The 25695-nt window shown below is 38.7% G+C and overlaps 2 protein-coding genes across 2 annotated transcripts in view; both read right to left on the bottom strand.

The window, feature by feature from the left end:
• The window catches only part of epas1b (endothelial PAS domain protein 1b), a 61222-nt gene that overhangs the window by 29176 nt on the left and 6351 nt on the right, over positions 1-25695 (bottom strand). Inside the window, exon 2 of the mRNA XM_044372793.1 lies at positions 1337-1527. Coding sequence (XP_044228728.1) covers positions 1337-1527 — 191 coding nt within the window. The remainder of the gene's footprint in view (positions 1-1336; positions 1528-25695) is intronic.
• Positions 21641-25695, bottom strand: part of LOC122996962 (protein kinase C epsilon type-like) — a 117565-nt gene continuing 113510 nt past the window's right edge. Inside the window, exon 16 of the transcript XR_006407119.1 lies at positions 21641-21663. The gene's annotated coding sequence lies outside the window, so the exon portion shown is untranslated. The remainder of the gene's footprint in view (positions 21664-25695) is intronic.

The raw sequence follows: 25695 nt of genomic DNA, 5'->3' as shown, positions 1-25695 counted from the left end.
TAATTTGGGTTCATGGTAGCTTTATACTTTGTTAAATTGAAAAAATGATAAATTAGACTTATAGCTGAGTTTGTGCTGAAAAAAATGATACCATGTATGTGAAGTAAGGACAGTTTAAAATCTGATAAATAAAGACAAAAATGCAAAAATGAAACATGAATTCTAGAGTTTTTTAGTGTATGCAACTGAATTGCTAGTTATAAAACAATGTGGTTTGTTTTATAATGTGACTTTTTTTCATTATCACAAAAATATTTAGATATTGATATACGTAACGTAAATACAAAAGATACAACTGTCTATCAGAAGATGAGGTGTCATTTTTACTTTTTCTGTTTTGTTTTATATTCTGATTTCTTATTGAGTGTTTAAAATCATTGTTTTAACTCATCATATTGTCCTCGGTCATCATTTAAGTCTCAATGTAAAACTGTAAACTTTGAGCTACACTTGCTGTAAGAAAGTTGTTACATAAGTAGATAAAGGATTGATTGATTCGTTGATTCATTGATTAAACTCCTTGAATCAAGAAAGAAGAAATAGGAAGCAGCTGTCACTGTTGTTTAAGGAAACATCGATTGTATGTTTATAACTGTTTCCCCCCCGCAAACAAAGTAAAGCATTTTTTTAATGAACGATACATGAGTGGACTATTGTGTGATGCCATCAACGGTTACATAAGAAAAGACTAATGTCAGATTACAATGGCAGATGAAGGGTAAATATTTACAGATAAAATTAACCTCTCGTTAATCTCCATCAGTAAAAAATGTAATGCAGCTGACACGATGATGTCATCAAAGAGGCTAAAAAGCACATCGAGGTCATTGAAGTGTTTTATTTGATTGCAGGTTCGGCTTTCACTGAACTGTGATTAAGTTAAATATAAAATAAAATGCAGGTATTTTGGGTTAAATCATTTCTCCTGCATAACGTATAAACTGTTTCACAGCCCTGTTTATGAAAAATAGTTTTAAAAGCTATGTTGTGACTTAGTTGACCACCGATGTGGCTGCAGTTGTTTAATTTTGTTGTTCTCTGATCTCACTTCGAGACACAGTGGAGGAATTCCAGAACAATAGGTCCGTTTCTTTGTCGAGCTTCCTCAGTTTCTAAATTTAATAAGACAAGAGGAAGGAGGAGAGGTGCAAAGAAAGGGGGCCAACAAATACCTTCCTACCTCACTGGACAATTAGTCAGACACACACGCGAACACACGGACACATCTGTCATCATATCACGTCAAAGAACTCGCTGCTTAGAAACCACGATTTGCATATGTTCCGATGTGTGAAAAGGTTAAATGCATTTGTATGTGCCGTGCGGAGGGCATTGCCTGTGGTGAGCAGCTTCCGTGTGCGCAGGAAGCTGATAGCCAGCCTCATGATGGAGGCCTTGTCCAGGTGAGAGCTGACACTGTAGGGTAAAGGCAGCTGATGAGCCAGCTCGTAGAAAACCTCCGTCTCTTTGCTGCGCCTGCAGCGAGCTGCATCCCGAGACTTCTCCTTACGACGCTCTGAGCTGCTCCTGCACAGAAAACACAGACAAGGAAGGGGGATGGTTACGCCTCCAGTTTGTTATGACATTTAAAACCAGCTGGTTTGCTGATATATATATATATATGGGGATTATTGCGCTTTATGCTGTAAATGTTTCACATTTCCGATTTTGCTTACAGACAGACCTATTTTTGGTTCAATGGTACGGTGGTTGATGGTACAATTTATCATTTTCTGCACCAATTATTCTTGTGTGAATGCCCTCAGTGTCTGGAGTGTCTCTTAGTTCAACAGTGCACAAACTGCTGTTGGCAAGAGTGTGAAGAACCCAAATATCATAGATCCCCATGTGATTCGACATCCACCGAGTGTGACTGTCCACAGTTTCACAGTTAGTTTCACTGAAGTTCACACACACAATAAGCTTTTCAAAAAAAAAAAAAAAGTAAAAACACAGCAAAGTGTTGTTTTTCTCTACAAAGTTTTTCTGGAGCTACCAAGTCAAACTGGTTAATTAAGCTACACTTTAGAGAAAAAAAAATTGATGGCGACAATAGACTGTAGAAAAATGCCAAATCAAGAAACTAAAAAATATTCCTCATAACACATTGGCATTTTAACTTTTTTGAGAAGGGGGATGGCGTGCAACGTAGGTATTTTCTCGGTTTCAAATGTGGTTTGCATCTCTGCCCTGTTTAAACGGACTGCCCCCTCCCACGCAGAGATTTCCTGCAACTGGTAAGACAAAGGAGAATTTCTTGACTCAATAACTTAGTCAAGCTGTATAATGAAAATAGCAATAAAAGCAACTGAAATAATGTTTGTCTGTCATTACTTTGTTAACCTAAGCGGCCCTGAGATAGTGATGTGTGTTAACACTATCAGTAGGAATTCAAGGTTAACATAACAGGTAGTGAAACTGAACAAACAAAAGTGTGATAAGGCAATGACTAAGAAATGAGCAAGTACATAAGTGACATCTTGCTCTGATGTCAGTCTCTCTGAGGAGGGGGATCTCCCTGTCTGAGATGCGGGAGGAAGTCAGGTCAGTGGTGGGAAACGGTTTTTGGTTAGGTTGGTTTCAGTTGTACCTCACACCAACGTTTCCATGTGTTGTACAGAAAAACTCATGAGGAGTAACAGCCAGTAACAGAGGAGACAGACTGATAGTCATCTTTTACCTACATATCAATCAATCTCTCTAACTTTACCCTAATCTAAACCCAACTCGACCCTTAACCCTAAAACCAGCTCTTAACCTTCAAAACAGCCCTTTGAGGACGTGAAGATCGAACAAAATATTCTCAGTCTAAACATCTAAAGCTCAAACTGTGTTCATCAAAAAGATAAAAGTACAAGACCACAAACACCAACGCAACATTCAAAAGGTAAATAATTACCTAACTAGCAAAGCAACTAGAGCTGCAGCAATATTTTGATAATCAATCAATTGAAATCAACCAAAAATACTAATATTTCCCTGATTTCAGCTTCTTAAATGTAAATATTTGCTGGTTTCTTTAGTCTTCTATGATAATAAACTGGATATCTTTGGGTTGTGGACTGTTGGTCGGGACAAAACTACACATTTGAGGTTTTATAAACCAACATGGATTCCATTTTATAAACCAAACGAATACAAATGAAATGTTATTTGCTAACTGTTGTCTACACATGACCTTTGTATGGTGAACTTAGAATATATAATTCATAAGACTATGGATTAAACTCATAATCAAAGAAGATTTTAACAAGACAAAGAATCTGACCAAATGTAAGCGCAGACCGTTTTCTACATATAAAGTACTTTCTAATTTGGTCAGTACTCAAAAAGTACTGCGGTTCATCCACCTCTATGTTTTAGGAATAAAGCATTAACTTACTTTACACTATGATTATTATTCACTGAAACCTGATCCAGAACCCTGTGAAGGCTGGAGGCTATTCTAGCATCGATTGACTCTGGATATTCACTGGTTCCCAGAAAGACTAACTGGTCAACACAGTGGAGTGGATACTGCTGTTACTGCCATTATATGGTGAATTATAACATGTGGACGAGAGAAATGATCATAAATGTAGAAACAGTGACACACAAAACGGACATCGCTGGAAATAAGGAGCAAATATTACCTAAACATGGTCTTTTTTGTCTCTACAACAGTCCATCTGTGCCTTCCTAAATAATGATCATTTTAACATTACTATTAATATAACTACTATTTCCAAATCAGCCAAAATGCTTTAATGCTTTGGTGAATGTATCTTCTGTGACAGTTTTCTCTGATTCAAAACCACATTATCAACAAGAAATAATGGTCAGTGAACTGATCCATGGTACTGAGTCACCATGTGTTTGTTTGTTCAACTTGTTCATTTTGATTTGGATTGAGCAAGCTGCCTGTTGAGCAAAAAAAAAAATAAAAAAGAAGTTGAACTTTGCAAACACAGGAGGATGCTACGTGTTTGGAGGCCAGCCATGAAACATGGAGGGTGGCAGACACTCCAATGTGAGGGTAATGGCTTCTAATAGATGCCAATTTGTCTTTAAAAAGAAACCTTGAAGTGGACAATTGTTTAAAGATGTGGAAACAGATGATTATTTTCATTTCCTCAGGTTAAGAGAGCAATAGACTTTTTATTCCAGCAAACTGCAAATCTCTAAAAACCTTTTCTCGGACGTCACTCTATAGCTAAATGCTGTTTACATACATTTTTAAATTCATGTCATCGGTTTGTTTTTCCTGGCGTTACGCTCTGAAAATGAAATGAGTCATATTTTGATGTCAAAGCTCAAACAGACAGAAGTACGGTTCCTGATCCAAGAGAGCAGCACAACAAGCCATATTAGGAAATCATACACAGAGTTTGGCTTTATCTGGGTTCTGTCTTATGCTTTAGTCTAGTTTAGTCTTACTGTACATCTTCTCTGTTAAAATACCTCTGTGGATTCGTTTGTATGAGACATTGAATCATTACAAAAAAAAAAAACACAACAGCAGGAGCATCTGGGTTCATAAATAATAACAGCACCATTACCATAATGTCACACAGTCTCCCTGCTGCGTTTAATAAATCCACTTCGTCATTTCAGACCCGCATCATCACAAGCAGCGAACATAAGCTCCTGCATAAGCTGGAAAATGCCTCGAACCTTTCCATGAATAACCATTTCGTCAGTGATATATAGACATGCAGGGATGGTAAATATTGTAGATCTTGATAAAAAAAAAAAAATGCAATCACTGTGCAGTTTTTATTGTGTGCTGCAAACATGGAAACATGCTGATACAGTAAATGCATATTGATGATGGCTGAAAGAAAGGGGTTGTTGATGTTTTAATTTAAGAAAACACCCCAATGTGGGAACGACAAGACTGAAACTCCTAAAAGATATAAAAGATAAGTTATAATAATATGAAAATATACATTATTATATATAATATTTTATATAGTTTGGCAGCTCTATCTCTTTATTTGCACTCAGCCTTTGATATGTACAAGACAAAAAAAACTATTTGGCTCAGCTCTCTATTAAAACCATGATTAACTATCTTTACTGTGATTACACATGAGATGTATCATTAATCATGAATAAATATTTAGTCATTAGAGAATTCTACATTTTTGGAGACATGAGGAAGTCTTTATGTGAAGCACTTTGAATTATTTCCTCTGTACAAATTGTGCCATTGACTGAAGTCCAAAAAACAGAATCAGACCTTCCACGTAAATATAAAGTTGGAAACGGAACAGACTTTTTTTAGTTCATCCTTTTTTTTCTGGTATATGTATATTTTTCTTCATCCTCGTTCATCTCCGTTCTGTTAAACTGTATTATAGACAAATACATTTTCATATTGCTACATGCATACAGTCCTAGGAAAAGCATGTGTGCATTTTATGTCATCTGTCATCATGTAAATGTCGTTAAAATCTCCAGATCTAAATTTTGCAGGAGCTCTGAAAAAAAGCAAGAATATAGAAGCATGTTTTAACCCTACAGACGACTGTAAACAACATGTACGAAGCACAACAGCAATAAAATATCTTATCAGTCCCGAGACGGAACATTTTAACATCCTTGCTTTTGCCACATTTTATTTCCAAGGACCACAGGAGCAACTGCAAGGTCGTTTTTCTGTCATCGAGACATAAAAACAAGCACGTGTTAACACAATGACAGAGAGTCAGTACAAGCCTCATAAAAGACTCCCATACGAGTCCCATGAGGATGATTTAAAGCGTTTAGCTTTGTAAGTGTTACAAGTTAAAAAATCTCCCTGAACAAAGAGCTTTTCAACTTCTGATCTGTCTGCAGGCTCTAAGACGATGATAACTTCAAAAACCACAACAGATGATGTGTATGATGTGTAGCTCTCTGCCCTGCTGAACTTTAGATACCCTCCCTCTGTGGTGACATGATGCTGGTTATCACTGTGGATCACATCTGCACCAGACCTGCAACATGCAGGACTAGAAAAAAAAAAAATACAACAGTGCAAAAGGACAACTATTTTGGCAATAAAAAAAACCAAAAAGTAAAGTGATAAAGTAACATGCAAACAGAAACTCATGCAGCCACAGTGAAGAAAAATCAATTCTGTGGTTGAAACTTAATATAAAAAAAAGAATTAAATGCCAAAACAAATAAGTAAGGAAACACCGAGCAGCACAAACCTCAAACAAGATGAAACAAATTACAAAGAAAAAGATGAAAAACAGTCAGGAACATCTTTGCCAAATGTGTTCAAAGAGGAATTTCTCTGTGTCCTTGCAGAGATTTTACCTTAAACCTAAAAACACTTTGTGTATCTCACCGCGCTATAAAAGACAACCGCCAGATGTTAATAGTGTTTACTCTACATTTATATGCAATTTACACATTTTGGAGGAAAAGTTAATAATACCTAGATCATTTACTTTTTGTTCCAGGGGTTTCCAGAGAGGTTTGACACTGGTGAAAGGGGAACTCCACTGATTTTCCAGGTGTTGGGCAGTACTCCAGAGGGAGCTGTGTGAAAACTGATAAAGAGCCTCATGTGATGTCACTTGAGTCAGCGTCGGTCGGGGCTGAAGACACATTTGAAAAGTAAGAAGTGAGGTATGCCGCTCCTCGTCTCTGCAGCAGGCTAACAGCTCCGGGACACGTTAGCCACTACTAGCATAACACACCGGAATCTTCAACTGAGCTATTGGCGGTTGAGTTGCATTGTGGGTAATGTAGGCGCCAGGTTTTGACAAGGAAGAAGAATGTGCGGAATAAAGAAACTACGTTGATTTTAACATTTTTTTTTTTTAAAACTGTCCAACAATTTTATAAAACTCCAGTATACAAATAAATTGACTTGTAATGTTAAATCAGCTGAGTGCTATTTTAGCCAAGTTGTCGAAACAAAACCATAAAAAAAAACATGAATCATGCTTTGAGTGGATACGAATGCAAAACAAACGAAGTATGTCACCAGTGGACGTACATACTTACCAACAATGGGCATTTGCTTGTGCAAATTGGTTGCGTATGAACATAATGGTCCCATTATTATACATATTCAATGTCCCAGCAATAACAGGGGCTACATTAGAGGTGCAACGATTAGTCGTTTAATCAATTAGCTGATCGACAGGAAATTAATCGCCAAACTATTTTGATAACTGATTAAGTGTTTTGAGTCATTTTTTAAGAAAAAAAGCTAAAATTCTGTTTCCAGCTTCTTAAATGTGAATATTTTCCAGTTTCTTTAGTCCTCTATGACAGTAAACTGAATATCTTTGGGTTGTGGTCTGTTGGTCGGGACAAAACAAGACAGTTATAGTTTGCATCTTGGTATTTAGGACACAGTGATCAACATTTCTCACATTTTATGGACCAACCCACTAATTGAGAAAATGATCCACAGATTAATCGATAATAAAAATAATCGTTGGCGACATCACGGTGAAATTAAGGTCTTAAGTGGTGAGAGTGAGGTTTTATCAAACTTTAACACTCTTTAAGGTGTGTGTGTGTGTGTGTGTGTGTGTGTGTCGGGTGTGTGTGTACACTCTGAGCAGCAGCTTGCTGAGTCCAAGTCTAAATTGAATTTGAGCAAGTGTGCCAGCACTTTATTCACTCAATCCAACAATGCACTTCATCACTGCCAACATTAACAAAAATCACACAAACACACACAGTTTGTTTCTGGGATTTTGAAGCCCAGACGGAGGCAGGGAGGCCATGTTCTAAAATAGGCCGACATGTTCTCTCCTTCTCTTTGATGCCCTCTACCCCGCCCGCCCTGCCCCACCTTACAGCTCAGACACGGAAACCAGGACACCTGAAAAAATCTTCCCCGAGCCTTTACAGTCTCTATACAAACTGTTATGAGAGAATTAAAATGCAGTTTTTGACATTTTGAGTGATTATTAGTGATATTAACAGGCGCTCACATGAACCTCTCTAGAGGTTTAATATTTGGAAGAGATTTTCATTCTTAACTCGTGTTGTTATTGGTATCATTTTAACCAAAAAAGTCATTATTAAATAAAATAAGTCATTAAATAAAGTTAATAATCTGGGAATTTGCCAGTATCAGTATTGTTTTACACCACAAATGTTTTATAGTTTCTCCATTTTTCTTCCTATTCTTCCATCCAAACACTCTTCTTCACTTTAAGTCAAGTCATTTCTATATAACCGAGTCCTAAAAACTTTTAGTTTCTCAAATCAAGGGGAAAAAAAATCTGTGCATTCAGAATATTTCAACCATTTCCAAAAGAAACCAACTTGTCTTGTGAATTTTTGCAGAAATTAGCGTCTTGAAACAACAACAATACTTCAATACTTACTTGAAACATATTAGTGTGCATTTAAAACAAGCTGAAATATTCTTAATGCATTCATATTTTGTCACGTTTTAAAAGGAATAACATTACAAGGACTCTTTTTGCAACGTAGCTGTGCCTTAATGAGTAGATCTAGGTTCTTGTGCAAAGCTTCTTTATAAGAAAACCATGTTGTCGAAACAGGTGAAAAGAGCGTAAAACACATCGTTGTCAAGATGCTAATTTTAGTAGCAGGACAATCACAGCGCGAAAATCACAGTTTTCCCCTGCAGCCACAATCTAGACCCCACAGAAACACACAAACCACACAATCAAACATGCAAACACACACATATTAAGGGGAAGATAACATACAATTAACAGGAAAGGCAGAGCACAGAGCACCATTATCTTATCTCATCGAGTGTATGTCCCATCAGTGGGTCTCCCCGCTTGTCTATCTGAGATTTAAACTCATTAACCCCGACTGACAATCTCCCAAAACCCTCATTACTGATGAGCCAGCAGACAGTAGAGCAGACAGCTACCGATCGCTTGCACTCAATCAAGTCAACCGGAGCAGCTAACTTCAACTAGCTCCTGGATGTGTGTGTCTGTGTGTGTGTGTGTGTGGTGCCACTCTTTGATTGTCTGGGGCCATTGTTGCCGCAGATCCCAGCAGACTATTTCAGGATACGAAACAATGGGAGTCACAGCGCTTCACCAGGGCACCGAGCCTTCTGATGTACTCACTGACCCACACCCACACACACACACACACACACACACAGACACACACACCAGATGTCAGAGGTAACCAAGTGCATTTACTCAGCTACTGTACGGTGTTGAGCAGTGTCGGTGCTACTCAGCTTACTTTTTTGATGTAAGGAGTCATGTAAAGTGTTAGTTTTGCAATGCAAGTGATTGGTTACCTAGTTACACTTTCAAATAAGCATCCGTTACTTTTCTTTATTTTTTTTCCCTCCTGCAGAGAAATGTGCACACATGCACACAACAACAGGCTGTGCACCGACCCGCATTCTGCAAAGACTCGCCCTACTCTGCCTCTGATTGACTAGTACTAGTTGCCTTCATTGGTTAGATTGAGGAGTGAAAGAATATCAGGGTCAGAGTAAGGGAAGGGGGGGGGCGGGGGGGCAGGTCTTCGTGCTATGCGGGTGGGAAAAAAATTGCACGACTAGGAAAGCCTTTGACGTGGAAGTATTTGCATCATTTTGAATTTATGGGTGAAAACATCACAGTGAAATGCAAATTGTGCCCAAATAAGTATCTGTCAGCAGTGCAAATTTGAAGAAGCACCTGCGAGCTGAGCGCAGTTCAACGCTGATGGAACGGCCCGTCGAGGAGGAAAAACGATGCCGGTGCAACGGCTCCAAAACAGCCACAGCTAGCTTTTAGCTCGGCTAAAGCTGTCACTCAGAAGGAGATTAAGGAGCTTGTAGCTGGTTATGTGGTGGAGGAGATGCTACCAATACCAACTATAGAGTCTCCATCTTTCCTTAAAAGCATTAATAAAATCCCTATGATACTGTATAACATGTTGGAGGGAAAGGGAACCGTAACTGACAGAAAAATATCTGCTAGCTACCTCAACAACTTTTGAGGGGTTGGAACACAGCTGACTCATGGACAGCACACAGTAAGAGTTTTATGGGAATGACAGCGCACTGGGTCCATCCCTCTACTTTGCAGCACATGAAAGCTGAAAGCACGACACGATTGCCAGTGAGATCGAGCAGATACACACATCACATGGCCTAAGCGGGAAAGTGACCGTCACCGACGATGGTTCCAATTTTGTTGAGGCGTTCCAAGTGAATCAGAAAACTGGTTCCGGGTCTGACTCTGAAGCAGAGGATGAGGAAGGGAGCATATATATGTATATATACACATATATATGTACCAGGGACATAGAGAAATGGCTGTCGTCAAGCAGTGAAACCAAAGCGATGTGCAGGAGTGCCATCGCCAAATGTTCAGGGCTGTGGACAAAAGCTAGAAGGTCAACTGTGGCATCAGAGAGTGTGGAGAAATTCAGCAGAAAGAAAGCTTCTGGTTCCTATTAAAACAAGGTGGAAGTCCTTATATGATGCCTTATGCAGGATCACATCAGTTCTCAGCACGAAGATGCTGCTCGCCGCTGAGTGCTGAGTTGTGACCCACTGCAAGAACTTCTGCCTCCTGAACTTGTCACTGAAGGAGAATCTGAGGGTGACTTTTTTTGGTTTTAAGACAGAAGACAGAGATAACATCTCAGAGTTGGCGGACACTGCAATCACTGAAAAACACCAAATGAGGGAATATCTTTTTGAAGAGTGGTGTTCATCCCTCCAGAAGAGCTCCAGAGACTTGTAGAATCAACGCCAAGACCAAACTGATATGATATGTTAGTAACATAGCCTCACTGGATAAGTAACTGTAATGTAATTGTGATGTAAATGTGATTACTGAAACATATTCAAACAGAACCAGGTAACATGAACTTTTCTTCACAATGACTAAATTTATTGCTAGAACTTGTTGACTTTGACTCACAGTAAGGTAAAGGTGAGGACTATAGTTGATCATTCATGCGTTCATGGCAAACTATGGCTCACTTATACTGCTGAATGATTAGTCAATCAACAAATAATGATTCTGATAACTGAGTAATCGCTTCTGTCATTTACAGAATCATGCAAGAATAGGCAGGAAATTTGCCTTTTCAAGCTTCTCAGAAGGTGAGAATCTCATCATTTTAGCAGTTTTATATCATTGTGAATATAATGTTTATTGGATTTTTGACCTGCGTATTGGGGAATGAAAAAAATACTCATTTACTCTCATGGAATAATCTATAGACTAGTGGTTGGACACCTTTCTTGACATTGACTCTCCATCAAAACAAGAATCCTCTTTAAGATTCCTGTGACCACATTCAGAGCTCTGTATGGGCGGTCGCATACCTACATAAGTGAGATACTACAGTCCTGTCTCACTGACAGGTCACTGAGTTCTTTAGATCAGCCAGCGACAACCCAGTTTGTCACTCCTAAACTTATGGGACTCTCTTATATGGGACTTCAAATCAGTGGATGCCTTTAAACTACAGTACCTGTTTAAACCTGCCCTTTGTTTAGCTTTCTCACTCTCACGTCGTGCCTGTTTTTTTTTTTTTTCCTCTTTTTGTGACGCAGTTTGTAACGTCTGATAGAAACCCGCGGTATAAATAAACTTCAATGTTCACCTTTTCCCGCACAGCGCAGACACATATTGGACAAGACACAACAGTCTTGCTGCGGAGGGCATTGAGTTCATGCAATCAAGCCATGTGGAAAATACATGTGAGTTCAACCAATTACTGTTTCGGTCACTCAAACAACTCATCCCAATAAAAGTTGGACATCTTTCAAACATCCAGAAAAACACTTGAAAGGCTTTTGAAGGCCGGATTTATTTTCTTTCTTTTATAAGGATATTTTAAAAGGCTTTTTCCCCCCTTTTTTTTTCAGCCAACAACAGAGAGAGTCAGGTGGACATCTGATGATGTGACATGAAGTGATTATTACCATTATAACCAGCACAAGGTACTTTGATCAGCTTACTGCTGTAACGTCAGAAACTATTTCACTTTTGTGTGTTCAGTATTTAGGTCACTGTAGCACGATGAAAGACGATGGGAAACTGAGAAACTGGAAAACTGTTTAATGAAGTTAATGACTAATTATCACAGAAAGTAATCACCAGCCTGTAAAGTTTGTTTATCAAGAGTGGCCACGCTTTTTATATGTGATTATATATTACTGCCAGTGTTGGAATAGAAGAAGACTCAAATTAAGAACATTAGGAGACAAAAAATCTCAAATTTGTGAGAAATTTAAGGAAAAAAACTAATATTTGGGGGAGAAATTATACTTTTCAGCAAGTTTGGGCTACTGTTCAACTTAAAAATGGATCTACATTAGAGCATACAGTGAGAATGCAGGGAACTTTTTCATAAATCTGGACTTTTATGTGTATAAAACTATTAGAAAAGACTCAAACAGTAAAAGTACCTGTGTGATTTGACTATTAAGGGATGACCAATGACTGGAAAGAGACTGAAAGTCTTGTGCAAACGTGGAAGGATTTCAGTGATGGTGTTTGCAGTCACTGATCCCTTATGTTACTGGTCAGTAAGTAACTCCAATATTAAAACCAACTGCTTTTCACACCAACTATGCCTCATTTTCATTTTTTCTACACATATTAAAACACACACAACACAACTTGTAAATACGACGGCTTTGGAGTTACTCCAATCCGTGCTAAGCTAGGGCTTAACATGTCTTATAACTATATCTGTACTGAATGTACAGAGATCCAACTGATACCAGCCTTCTGTGTTAAAACAGCACAACACACACCAGCCCGACGACATGCCAATACTGATAGTTTTCTACGTAAGCGCCCACATCGGCAGCATCTTGTTTCCTTTGCAGTGATTCAGAGGATACGCTGCCGTGTTATATCACAGCACGGACGCACATCATCGGTATAGAAAAGCAGCAGTTTTAGTGCTTTGCTCCTCAATCAACACATCTATCTGTACTTTGACTATTTCTTCTGTGTGTGCGGTGTGTGCTAAAAGGTCATGTGTGTGTTCAACCCTGTCTCCTAGAAATTATGTTCATATCTGCCATTTTCTTGATTTCTTTTGTTATGAGTTTTTCAGTTATATATATACTGTGTATCACTATATAGTCACTGATGAACTAATCGGCCTGCGGAGGAGGCAGAGATGAGCCGCTGCTCTCCCCGCTGTCTGACACACTAAATGCGACTCGGCTCGGGCCAGACAGCCGCTGGACAGCTTTGACTTTCTGTGTCTGGTGTGATTTGTTGGGGTCATACTTGTAGCGTTGCCAGTCTCCCGAGCAAGACACGTCAAGAATTTATGGCACTATGACCGACTAATCTGACATGGTGACCATCGTAAAAGAGAAAAACATCATGTAGTCTGATCCTGGTATAACACTACAGACAAGCCTAACAGCCATTCATAAATAAAACTGTCTATGTTGAGGTTTTTTCTCTCGCACAAACAAACAAACAAACACACACACACACACACGATCTTCATGACTGACTATTTCAACTGCAGCCAATTAGAGATATGTGGCCAATAAACACCGTGCTTGTCACAGCAGTGTCTTGTGATGATTAAAAAGGTCTTACAAAAAGGTCACACACACACACACACACATAGACGTTTCAACAGGCGAGGCTGGCCCTCGTGCCCTCTCAGCTGCTACTGGCAGAAATCCCCCTGGAGTCATCCTCTGTCCCTGAGCTGCAAACGAACACATGAAGACAAACAAACAAGCCAGAGGTCGAATGTACCGCAGCCCAAGTTTCTGTCACTTAAGTTCAGTCTGCAACCTGACACACCACCCACTGACCGAACATGCAATCAAAACACAAAGACACACGTACGTACACAGTGAGGTCACAGCTTTAAGGGGGCCCGTGAGGAATGATGAGGGGACAACAAAGAAAATTTTTATTTTAAATGCTAACAGAGGCTTTGTTACCCAAAATAGAATCCAAAAAAGCTCGCATATTGACCTCCGCAGTTTTGACACTTTATCACGACATGTATCAAACGGGTTGAAAACATCACATGAGTCACACAGCTCTCATTTCTGGTCTCTCCAGAAAATGATGTAAAAGCAGAGATAACATTCATTGTTCTGCTCTGATTCATTGGCACTTCTTGAAGCTGCTTTTGCACTTTTGAGAATAGCAACCTAAGCCGATCCGATGCGGGTTGCCAGCTATTTTCATCCTCCTCTGCACTCACGCAAACATTGCATGCGTAGCCCTTAAAAAAGAATACCTGCAGCGTGCAAAGATTGTTTTGTGTTGTGTTTGGCCGGATTTTGTTTCAGTCATCGCACGTTCTCTTAAGAGGCTGCTGTGGACTGAGACTCGAGATATAAACGCTTGCAGTAAATGCAGATAGAAAAATAAATAAATACATGGACACACACACACACACACACACATACACAAAGGCGGAGTGCAAAGCAGTTAGAAAATGAATACCTGGCATTCTGAAACCTGTGTGACAGAAGTAACGCTGTCACTCTAAACCACAAGAGGGTCACACGGCCAGTTAGCACACATGAGGCACACACACACACACACACACACACACACTGGACAGTAGTTTTCACCTCAGCTTAAAAAAGGTTGCCTCGTCCATCCATACTCAGCAGGCAAAAAAGACAAAATTTAACCGCTACCTGACCCGGCCTACTTTTAAAGTGACGCATTGCTATCACATCAGCTCAGCTGTCATCACTCAGACGCCCACTAGTCAGCAGCAGTTGGCAAGGTTGTCGTGGAATGTAGGAGCTCCAGTCGAAATAGTAAAACGCCTTGTTCGAAACTAGCTGATGCAAAAAACAGAAAGGTTTACAGTGAAAAACATGTTTTTTAAAAGGATGACTGGACCGAGAAATATGCGCTCGTTTTGCCAGAGGGAAGTATGAGACCATTGTGCTTGAAGAATGGGAACACAGAGCGAACCATTTGAAGTCGTGACATTAAGGTCCCAGCACTATAATTGTAAAATCAAACATTTTTCAACAATGAATGCAGTGACTCACTAATGAAAACTTACAGGAGCGTCTCCGCCCGGCCATCACATCAGCGTTATGTTCGAGTTTAAAAGACTCGGTTACATAACGAACGACAGCGAGGGTTAAATAATTCAACATCTCGCAATGAAAAAGAGGCGACAACAGCAGTCAACAAACTGTCAGGGTTACTTTCAACACAAGTCCATCCACAGGGATGCTCTTATTGATCAGGTGCTAATCACTATTAGCATATAAATGACTTGATCAGTAGTCTTGACATTTGTCAGGAAAACCATCAGATTTAAAAATTTGCACAAGTGTCAAATTGTGATTCTTACACTGATTTTTTTGATTTGTTGTTGACTTGATTCTCCTGAAATTAGAGCTGAAACAGTTAGTCGATTCATCCATTTGTCGTTTTCAAGCAGAATAAACATTTAGTTGTTTCAGCTTCTCAAATATGTTGATTTGCTGCTTTTCTTTGTCTTTATATAACTTTAGGGTTATGACTGTTGGTCAGACAAGTTGTGATTTACTTTTTTAGTATCTTTTAACACCTTAAAGACAAAACAGTTAGTCAATTACTCAAGAAAATACATTTTCTACTATCCAAAATTACATTTTACTGCATTCTAGTGCAGCGAATGACTTTATTCTGTCTTGTTGCAAGATTCAAACACAGTTCTTGATGCAAATTCATTTCTATGGGTAAAAAGTTGAAATATTGACAGATATCTTAATCTTAATATAATGAAAGGAGATATGAAAGTTGTACTGTAAGAAAATACATGTTACAGAACTCAGAAATAACTTGAGGATGGACATTTTTGTTGTGTAATTTCACATCTAAATGAACTAATTAAAACTGAATTGTAGGTGGATTAATGCAGTTTTTTTTTCTACCTCACACTCCCTTCAGTTATCTTATGGGCGAAGTAAAAATGTCTTTCCCTTTTTCTGTTTCGGAGTGAGGGAGGTGTGACAGCAACCATCCAGGCCACCCTCATCGCTTGTTCATTCTTCTCTCGCTACACTCCCTCCAGCTTTTTCAATCACTTCTCTTTTCTCTCGCTGATTAACATGTCAGTCAAAGCTTCCTAACGGCGGCCCGAGGGGAAACAGGACGACACATGTGCACACACGGTCACATGCAAACACAAGGTTAGAAACCACGTAGGTCTCATGTTCGGCCCCGAATCTTAACAAAACAAACAAATAAAAACAATAAAGAGAGGTCAGAGCCGCCGCTCTCGAACATATTGCGTCTGTTCTCTTCTCCGCCGGCAGTAATGAGACTGTTAATACAGTTTTCCCCTGCAGCGCTGCATAATGCTTCATCTGTTTGCATCTGCATGCAAACATGAGGAGATAAAGTGCGTCTTGTCCAGGATTATCTCAGACCGTATCAGTGCTCATGCACTAATGTAAGAAAATGACCTTCATGTACATTAATTTATACACAAACCGTAACGTGACACACGAAAGCAATCCGTGTTAAAGAATTACAGTTGAAATTACAGCGGATTTACTTGTGTCGACATGAATTTATTCATTCATTATTAAATGCATGCTGTTTGATTTTAAAACGTGTTTAAACAACTTTTTTTTTTTTTTATGTCATTTGGAAAATATGCAACGAAAATGAAGGCTCTCTCATCTCTGGCACAGTTAAAAATAGTGAATTCAGCTTTCTGTTCAATTAAAATGATGCTTCTTTAGCTCCAAGTGCACTAATATGTTAATAAAGTGAAGAAGCTGAGAAGATTTGCACAAAATTAAGAAAAAAAAGGTACTTTATTTATACATTTATGGAGAAGAAGTATCATCAGACTGCTGAAATTATATTAAAAAATAAAGATAAGGAAAGCTTAAGCTCTGACCCACCTACTTTCACTTGTACTGCAGGAGCAAATTACATATTTTTACCTTCCTGATTCATATTTTTCATCAGGCTCAGGCTGTCAAAGGCCAGCTGTTAGTCAAACCTCAGTGCTCTTTAAGTCCTGACCAAAATGTGTCTGTAGTATCATATATCAAAAAACCTTGAGAATCAACAAAACTCCTGCTGCTCTATGAGTGTCTAGTCCACACTTGAGCTTCTGGAAATTTCTCCTGTGTGGCGGCACCGCAGGAATGTATAGCTGCATGTGCGCTTTACTGGTTTTATAACTCTTCCATCAAAATTACATAAGTCAGATCAACAGGATAGTGAGATATAAGTTAATTACACTCATGTAATTTAAGAAAGCACAAGTGTTACTCTTTAAAGCAGCGCTGACGGAGTTCTAGTGAGGTGCAAAAGAACTTTTCTCGTTAGTAAAGTCAGCACGGTGACACCGGAGACTAAAAAAAAAACTGCAGCGTCATTAAATCACAAGCAGGAGATAAACTCACCTTCCTCTTTCCACTAAGAGCTTTCTCATCTTGCATGCATTCAGCTTTGGACTAAATTGTCAGGTTTGTTCGTGCATGGAAATACACAGACACACACACACACACACACACACATACACACACACACACACACACACACACACACACACACACAGGCCCCTAACATTAACTGCTGGTGTCCATGTGACTGTTGTGATAACAAGCTCAGAGGTGCTTATAGGAAACAGATCCCGTAACCAGAGCAGGTGTTAGACTGTGTGTGTGTGTGTGTGTGTGTGTGTGTGTGTGTGTGTGTGTGTGTGTCATTTACATCACTCTCACTGAGGGACTGCAAGATTTACAGATTTCGTTGAGGCTGACTGATGGCTGGACCTTTACCTCGTCTTAAAGGAGCAGTCCGCTTGATTTGAATATTGGCGTCATATTCGTCTCAGAGAGAGTTCCAGGACTTGTTTAGCCGAGCTCAAAGCACAAAGACTGGAAGCACTGGGGGAAACTGCAAGTCTCACTCCATTAAAAAAAGTGTAAAAACCTTTCAACAACTGCAAAACTGTCTTTTTCATATCATAGCTGGTTGTTGTGCCTTCATTGTGTGTTTGCCAAGTTTGAGGTTTGTCCTTATTCTACTGTCAGAATCACAAAAATGTGTGTAATCACCCACATTTATCTTGTCCAGATGCTGAGATAAATAAGAGTGAGTGTGACTCCTGTCTCCTGAAGGACTTGCAACACTGTCATCTTGCTCACGTTAAAAAAAAAAAAAAAAAAAAAAAAAAAAAAAAAAGTCAGAAGAGTACAATGTTTTGAACCCAAATTTGCTTCTTAGAAACAGATAAAAACAACTTTTCACCTGACAAAGAGCCAGTTTGGCCTTGAAACATTACAAATGACAGTTTTGTGAGTTGTGTGTTGACAAAACCCTGCTGACTCTCCGATGACTTCATAACTGAAAACTAAAATATGAAAAATAGGAGCAAAAAACTGTCCCGGCGGAGTAAGAGCATCTCACTTATGAGAATGTTTCAAGAAGTTTTTATTAAAAATCAAGTGTCAGTGAGTTCATCTTCGTAATGGTGCAGCAATTTGCCTTATTTTTTAATATCAAGTTATTTCAAAACAGAAACCCCCTTAAACATGAAACTACTCTGAGAATAAGTGGAATTAAAAAAAAAATAAGTCTTGAACTCAAAACCATGTGATTTTTTTTGGAAAAACACCTTTTTTTTCAAAATGTCAGACTGCTCCTAATTATGACATACGTTTTTTGTGTATTTCCAGGTTGTTTTCAAGTGAAACATGTTACTTTCCATAATAAAAGGTGGTTTAGGGTCAGAAAAGGCCAAACAGCCTGCCCACACCCAAAACACACACACACACACACACACACACACACACCTTTCCTTGCTTACAGTGGGTCTTCCTGTAGTTGTGGCGCCTGGCCGAACACAAACACAGAGCAACAATACAGCGCTGGCTAATCTGTGATCCTGAGGAACATAGAGTTCTGGAAATGCAGCCAAACACACACACACACACACACAGACACACACACACACACACACACACACACACACGGACAAACAGCTATCCCAGACAGGGGCCCCGACTTCAGCTCAATCAGGGGAAGAACGATGCAGGAGATTGCTGATGATTCTGATAGTCCATGAAAGAGAGGTGGTGCACACACACACACACATACACACATATACACACACACACACACACACATTCTGGCACAAATAAACAAATCCACCCACGCCACGCTGATGGTCGGGATAGACTAGCTGATTCAAAGAGGCTCAGATGGAGAGAGAGCGAGAGAGAGAGAGACAGAGAGAGAGAAAGACAGAGAGAGAGAGAGAGAGAGAGAGAGAGACCACAGGTGGTGTGAGGGAGGTCAGCTGACCAGACTGGGACCCTCCGTCAGAATACCAAACGAGCAGCACAGATTTAAACAGGACCGTTTTATATTATGGGATACACTGTGGAGGATTCATGCAAGAGTACTTAAAGGGGACATATTCTGCTTTTTGTGATTTTTTGTAATTTTTATACTTTTATGATGTCAGATGTCAAAGGTCCAAAACTCGAGGTGACCGTATGTAAAAATTTTGCCTTCAAGTCAAAAGCCAGAGCGTCAGCCTGCTGCGAACGCTCCGTTTACTAAGTTATCTCTACTTCCTTCTTGTTATGACATCACGTCATTCGCGTATGCCCACAAACGGACGTCCACTCCGCACATTATCAGTACATTGAAGATATCGACCTTATGCTCATCTAATTAAGTCAGTTTTTTATGGTTTCACAAAAACAAAGATCTCAGCTGTCTGAAATGATTACAAATACAGTTGTCAACACTGCAATCTCAATGACTAAAGCATATAATTTCAAGTTCACATGTAGAACAAAGGTGAGAAGAGCTGGAGGCATATGACTATGCTATAGAATGCAATTAGTTAATGTTTTTAAATGCTAATATAGGTAAGTTTTCTGTTTTTCCAGCTCTAATCAAGAGCATTAAAGGGGAACTTAAACCCTGCAGCACTGTACAGAGTCAGAAAATAGCAAAAGTTTTTCTGTCATAATGATGCAGCACTTGTGTTTTAGGAGACAGCTGGCGATATGTGTAACGGAGGTGAAAGAGGAGAGAAGGAGAAAGCAGCCTATCGGTTTTCATGTCATGAAATGCAAACTGAAAACGAGAATGACTAAGTGTAATCTGTAGAAAAGGATTACAGAGACTTTAAGGGAAAGGAATGCAAGTCCCGTACTGTTTTTCACTTTGTCACCGGTCTCACTGAAGCTTCTCACACACCAGTTTACACTCCAGCCAGCCAGTATTTAATTACATTTTTAACCTTAATCCTATTGACTGGTGGTACCTGCAGACCCCAGATGTATGCCTTTTGTCATATCTCACAGGTGCTTTATTCCATCATTCCAATTTTTCATTACTTTGGCAATCAATTTGTTTCTAATGACTTCATATCATTGTTTTCTGTTTCAATTAGTGCTTTTTAAAAATACCAATGTATTGGGGTTCTGGGGGACACCTATGCAGTTTTAATAGATGGAACTACAGTAACACTTCATTTTACGGGTCCGCAAATTTCATGGTAATTAGGTTGTAATTAGCAAGTAACTTCTTTGAAATGTCTTTGAAATTACCCTGAAATTTTAGGTAAATTTCAGGGTAATTAGCAAGTAACTCCTTTGAAATTACCTCAAAATTTGTCTCAACGTTCATGGCAAGTACATATAATAAGCAAGTAAGTTATTTGAAATTTTGTTGAAATTACCCCAGAATTTACCTCAAATTTCATGGTAAGTAAGTGAGTTGTTGCAGCTTAATTTAGAAGTAGTTTCTGTCTAATTTCTGTTGAGCTGACCCCTAAACTGAAGTGTGTTGTTTGCAGCATAATTTCCAAGTAATTTCTGCTTAACTTCTGTGGATCATACAACATACTTATTGAGTTCATGTTTGCCATGGGTCCTAATTTAGCAAACACATATTTCCTCATATGCTCTGTTGACAACCTTAAATACTGCTTTTCTCAGGGCTGTACTGGGAAAGAACCCTAACCCTAAAATAGTAATAATCTGTTGGGTTTTTTTTCGGATGACATTAATTACATAACTTATTAGTCAACGTTTTGCTATGATGGTTATTTCTTACAGTAGTTTATTCTTGGGATCCCCAGAGATCATGTATGTTATGTTGGTAGGATGAGGGTTAAACATATACTCATTTTTTGTTTTTTTTTACGTTTTTACAATAAAAAAAAACTTGTGAAACAAGGAATTAAGTGTTGTCTTTACTAAAATAATCTGACTAAGTTCAAGGACATCACAAAATTAACACAGCTGTGAATGATACTTCTGATAAATTGATAAAATGATAAGTTTTTATGTTGAAACATGATTTAGTTCCTGTCTGTGAATGTTCACTGACATGCAAATGTGTCAAAATTATCTTTTGCAGTAACAAGTGTTTACTCTGATAGATCATCTATAGTAGCTCATGACATTTTTTCAAGTGTTAACAACGTTTTAAAACATTTTTCAGGCACCAAAAAGCATCATTTGAAGGTAGAAAACAGCCTCTGATAGAACGTTATATCTAAAAACCTAAAAGTATCCTGTGAAGAGTGTCTGGCTTTCAAGCTTGTTAGTCGTCCACAGAGCCAACAAATTCACTTTGGAGAGTGGAAATGGTTGAAAATGTGGCTGGAAAGAGAAAGGTTGTCTGCTCTTAAGAGACAGGTGGACAAACAGACAGATAGATAGTAATCTTGTAAGACGTCCTTTCAAAAACACACACACACACACACACACACCTACACACACTTAACATGAACGAGACGGTGAAAACGGTGGCGCTGAGACTTTAAGTATTCCTGGAAAGAGTCAGTCATTATGTTTTGCACATATTAAACTACCTCAGGTACATAAACAAATGTCATGTGCATGGCATTTTTAAAACACCTTTATAAGCTGTGACTCACTTCATATCATTTGTTTGATCCGGAACAGTCACATACCGACATGACTGTATGTAGATGTGTTGATACCATGTAAAAGAAACTAGGCGTCTTCCTTTTGTAACATTTTGTTAACTCTGCAGAAACTCTTCCTTCTCATAGACTGAATTCAGGTACATCTCGGAGACCTTTTTTTGCTAATGGTTAAATTACATTGTGCATGTCCATGAAGTGGCCACTCGAGCCTCCGTCACAGTCTCTGGATGAATCGTGCTGCTCTCTCCATGTTTCCAAGATAATCCTCCAACCATCTACGGGGCCTTCAGACTTTGCGACACCAACGGTCGCGTGAGTTTATTACATCAGTGCATCTGTGCCAGACGCCGCGGATAAAAGCATGGTTGCAATCTGAGTCAGATTGTACAATATCAATATGAGGCTGTCAGATTGTGGCTGACTGTGTGGTGAATTTTATCACTACAATGTAAACAGAAAAAAAAAAGTATATGAAAGCAGAGACATGTCATCAGCTCGTCATCCATCTGATGTTCTGATAGTTCGAAAATGCAACAAAGTCACGTAAACTTCTTTCTGTTTTCCTTTATCTTTTTGGTTTTTCTTTATCAGGGATGTATTAAAGTGTATTCTGAGTCATTTCATGGTTGGATTCTGATTGGTTGTTTTGTAGTCGTGGGTCATAGCAACGGTCACATTGTGAGAATTAGGTCTTAAATTTATGACTCAGCATTTTGCTTTAGGCTGTGTTTGGTTGCTTAAGCTCCACATCAGTCGCCGGTGGACAAATCTCACAGTGAGATCTAGGAGCACAACCCTTTTGGATTGATGACAACAAATTTCACCAGATTTCTCTCATGATTCTCAACAGACAGCCCAAAGGCGCCTTTAATTAATAGATAACAACCAACATTGTTTTAACTTTCAGACCTGGCAGCCACACAACAGAGGAAACCAGATAAAAACATGTAAAATTTCACATGAATTTAGACCAAACATGCTTTCAGAACCATAGCGACATAAGTCAGGATGACTGTCCTCTATGTGGTGGTGACAAAAAAATGGCTGCTACAGTAACAGCAAAAGTCATAAATATTACAAAAAGTAAAAATAGATCTGCTTTTCTACTGAAAAACATCTGGTAGTATACTCTAAATATACAGTTGTTGAACATGTTATACGTTTGTAACATATTAGTTATAATATTCAAAAAAAAGTATTGCAGTTTAGACAACATATAAAAAATGCAAAATGTCATAAAAGTAATTAAAACACAGCCGTGCCAAAACATTTATGAGCCTACAATTACACAGTTTTCTCTGCTTCTGTATTGACTTGGGAGGGCAACAATTTCATGATCAACCCCAGTGTTGAAAGAGGGGAGTCTGGGGGATCTGGAGCTCAGCCAGGTGACACACAGCGACTCATGGAGCTTGGCCATTTTGGTAGCAGAGGAAGAGGAAGAATGGGAGCTGGCGGACGGGAAATAGGAAATGGCGAGGAGACAGAGTTCTGAATAAGGGGGAGAGAGGGGGAACATATAGTCAAATGATCTCAAACATGGAGGCGAAGAGAGGGGAGGACAACGAAAACAAAGCGAACGGAGGGGAGGCAAACAGCACAGCTGGTAGTCGAGGTTAAATATTTTAAATATGACAGAATGTGAGACGAGCAAAGAGACACAGAAGAAGAAAAAAAACAAAGATGGAAAGCACATGACGCAGAGTGATGTGGCTGAAGAGAGGAGGAGGAGGAGGAGGAGGGTGAGTGAGAATAAATGAGATAAAAATAACAATGGAAAGATGCAGAAAGAGGTTTCCCAGACCACCTCCTCTCCTCCCCTGCTGTTTCCCCTCACTGTGCAGGGGACTGGGGGCCAAAAGTCCCTTTGACTTTCTGTACAGCTGAAACTGGGGGCCTCAGACCACCAGTTTCACTCTGCTGCTCTTATTTGATGCTGGTGTGTGTTTAAGAGATAAAAATCATCATCATCACATTTTTTTTTTTTTTACATGTTCTGTCAAAACCTTATAGATCTTGAGTCTTGTACTGTTTTTATTGCTGAAAGCTGTAATGTTGCACTTTGGAAAAAGCTCTTTATATGTTATTATAGTATGTAATTATGATTCTTGTTGGTTACAAAAGAGGGAAAAAATAACAGTATTTTACCTGTAGAGTTCATTATTTTGTCTGTATTATAATTTATTATAAATTATATTTAAGTATTTTTTAAAATCAAGAAATGTGACTGTTTAATTTTTAATTGTTAGGAAACATGAAAATGAGATTTTAAAGAAATCAAAAATACAAAAAAAAATTCTAAAATTCTAAAACTATGATTTGCACAACTTTACAGTTTCACAGTTTGTTTATTCATATTTTTAAAAACTTGCTTGGAAGGACAACTTTTGGAGTCACCATTACAGTATTCTGGTAAGAACTGGTTTACACTGGTGCTGCAACTAACAATAGATGTCATTATTGATTCATTTGCCAAATATTCTCTCCATTACTCACTTCAGAGTGTTTATTTTGTCCAAACAACCCAAAGACATTCAGTTCACGTTGACATAAAAAAAAACAAAAAAATGAAAAGCAGCCAATTCTCACGATTAAGAAGCTGGAAACAATGAATGTTTGGATATTTTTGCTAAAAAAAAAAAAGTTTTGAAGCAACATTATCATTCATTTGGATTCGTGTTTCTGTCCACTGATAACACACCACATTACACTCTGTATTACAGCGTTATTATAGAAAAATATCAATTATAGCCACTTTAAAAGAAAGACATCAATAACCCTCTATGAAAACCACTTTACTGGCCTTTAAATTCTGTATAAATGCCCTCTTTTCCAGCTCTGACCTCTTTAATTGCTCTCTGCAGTGATGTGTTAAATATCTGTTGGCAGCGGCCTGAAACCTCATTCTGGATCTACTGTAAACATGCCTCTAAAGCATAATGTCCACCACTGTTCACCAGTAGCCACATGCTCAGTTAAAACTCCAAGTTGGTCTTTTACCCTTCAAACGGCCCCTGCTGTTCGTCCTGAACCCTCAGAGAGCTAATCACAATAAACCGCAAAACTGCAAGAGTCACACAGCTGGGAAACATACTGTATCTGCATCTTTATCACTTCTCTACTTAATAACTCAGCCTCTCTCTCTCTCTTTCTCTCTCTCTCTCTCTTTCTCTCTCTCCGGTCAGTCTTTCACTCTCTTTGTGCCCTTTAATCTGTTTTTTGTTCTATTCAGTCTCTATTGTCTCCTTCTGTTTCTGGCGTCATCTTTCTCAGAATAAGAGCTTTAAACCCCAAACACAAGCCGTGAAGTTCGGTGGTACAAAAGGCCGATTCTTAACCTCAGTGAGACTCATTGAAAACTGACAAACAGACTGAAGTGGTGTTTGATGTTGCTGCTGATATAAAAAGGCTTGTTTCATCAGATCTCAGCTGAAAATGAGAACTAAAAAAGACAAAAAAAACAAATAAGATCACATGTTCTTATACCGAATCTAAGCTAATAATCTTTGTTCTTCAGTGTATGTGCATACTACAGTAGTTTCATTCAGGTCTGGGAATCATTAGGGAAGAGAGGTGGTTCTTGTAAGTTATCAAACCAAAAGTAAAACATCTGTGTTGTCCAAGGTTCAGTTTCCAGCTCTGTCATGTAGCCGTACAAATGTTTTCCCAAAACAATCCAAGAAAATTATTTGGGGAAATCCAATCCACATCACAGCCTCTAAACAATCAGATTACTGACAATAACGCTCAAACTGAGCAGGAAATAATACTAGACTGACCGTTTTATCTAGTGTAAACATTCTTATTGAAGATGTCAGCATTTAATTCATCTGTGAATATACAAGACTCTCT

Source organism: Thunnus albacares, chromosome 14 (assembly GCF_914725855.1).
Source record: "Thunnus albacares chromosome 14, fThuAlb1.1, whole genome shotgun sequence".
In the NCBI taxonomy this organism is placed as follows: domain Eukaryota; kingdom Metazoa; phylum Chordata; class Actinopteri; order Scombriformes; family Scombridae; genus Thunnus; species Thunnus albacares.
Note: the sequence above shows the minus strand (reverse complement) of the source record. Positions and strands in the feature narration are given on the sequence as shown.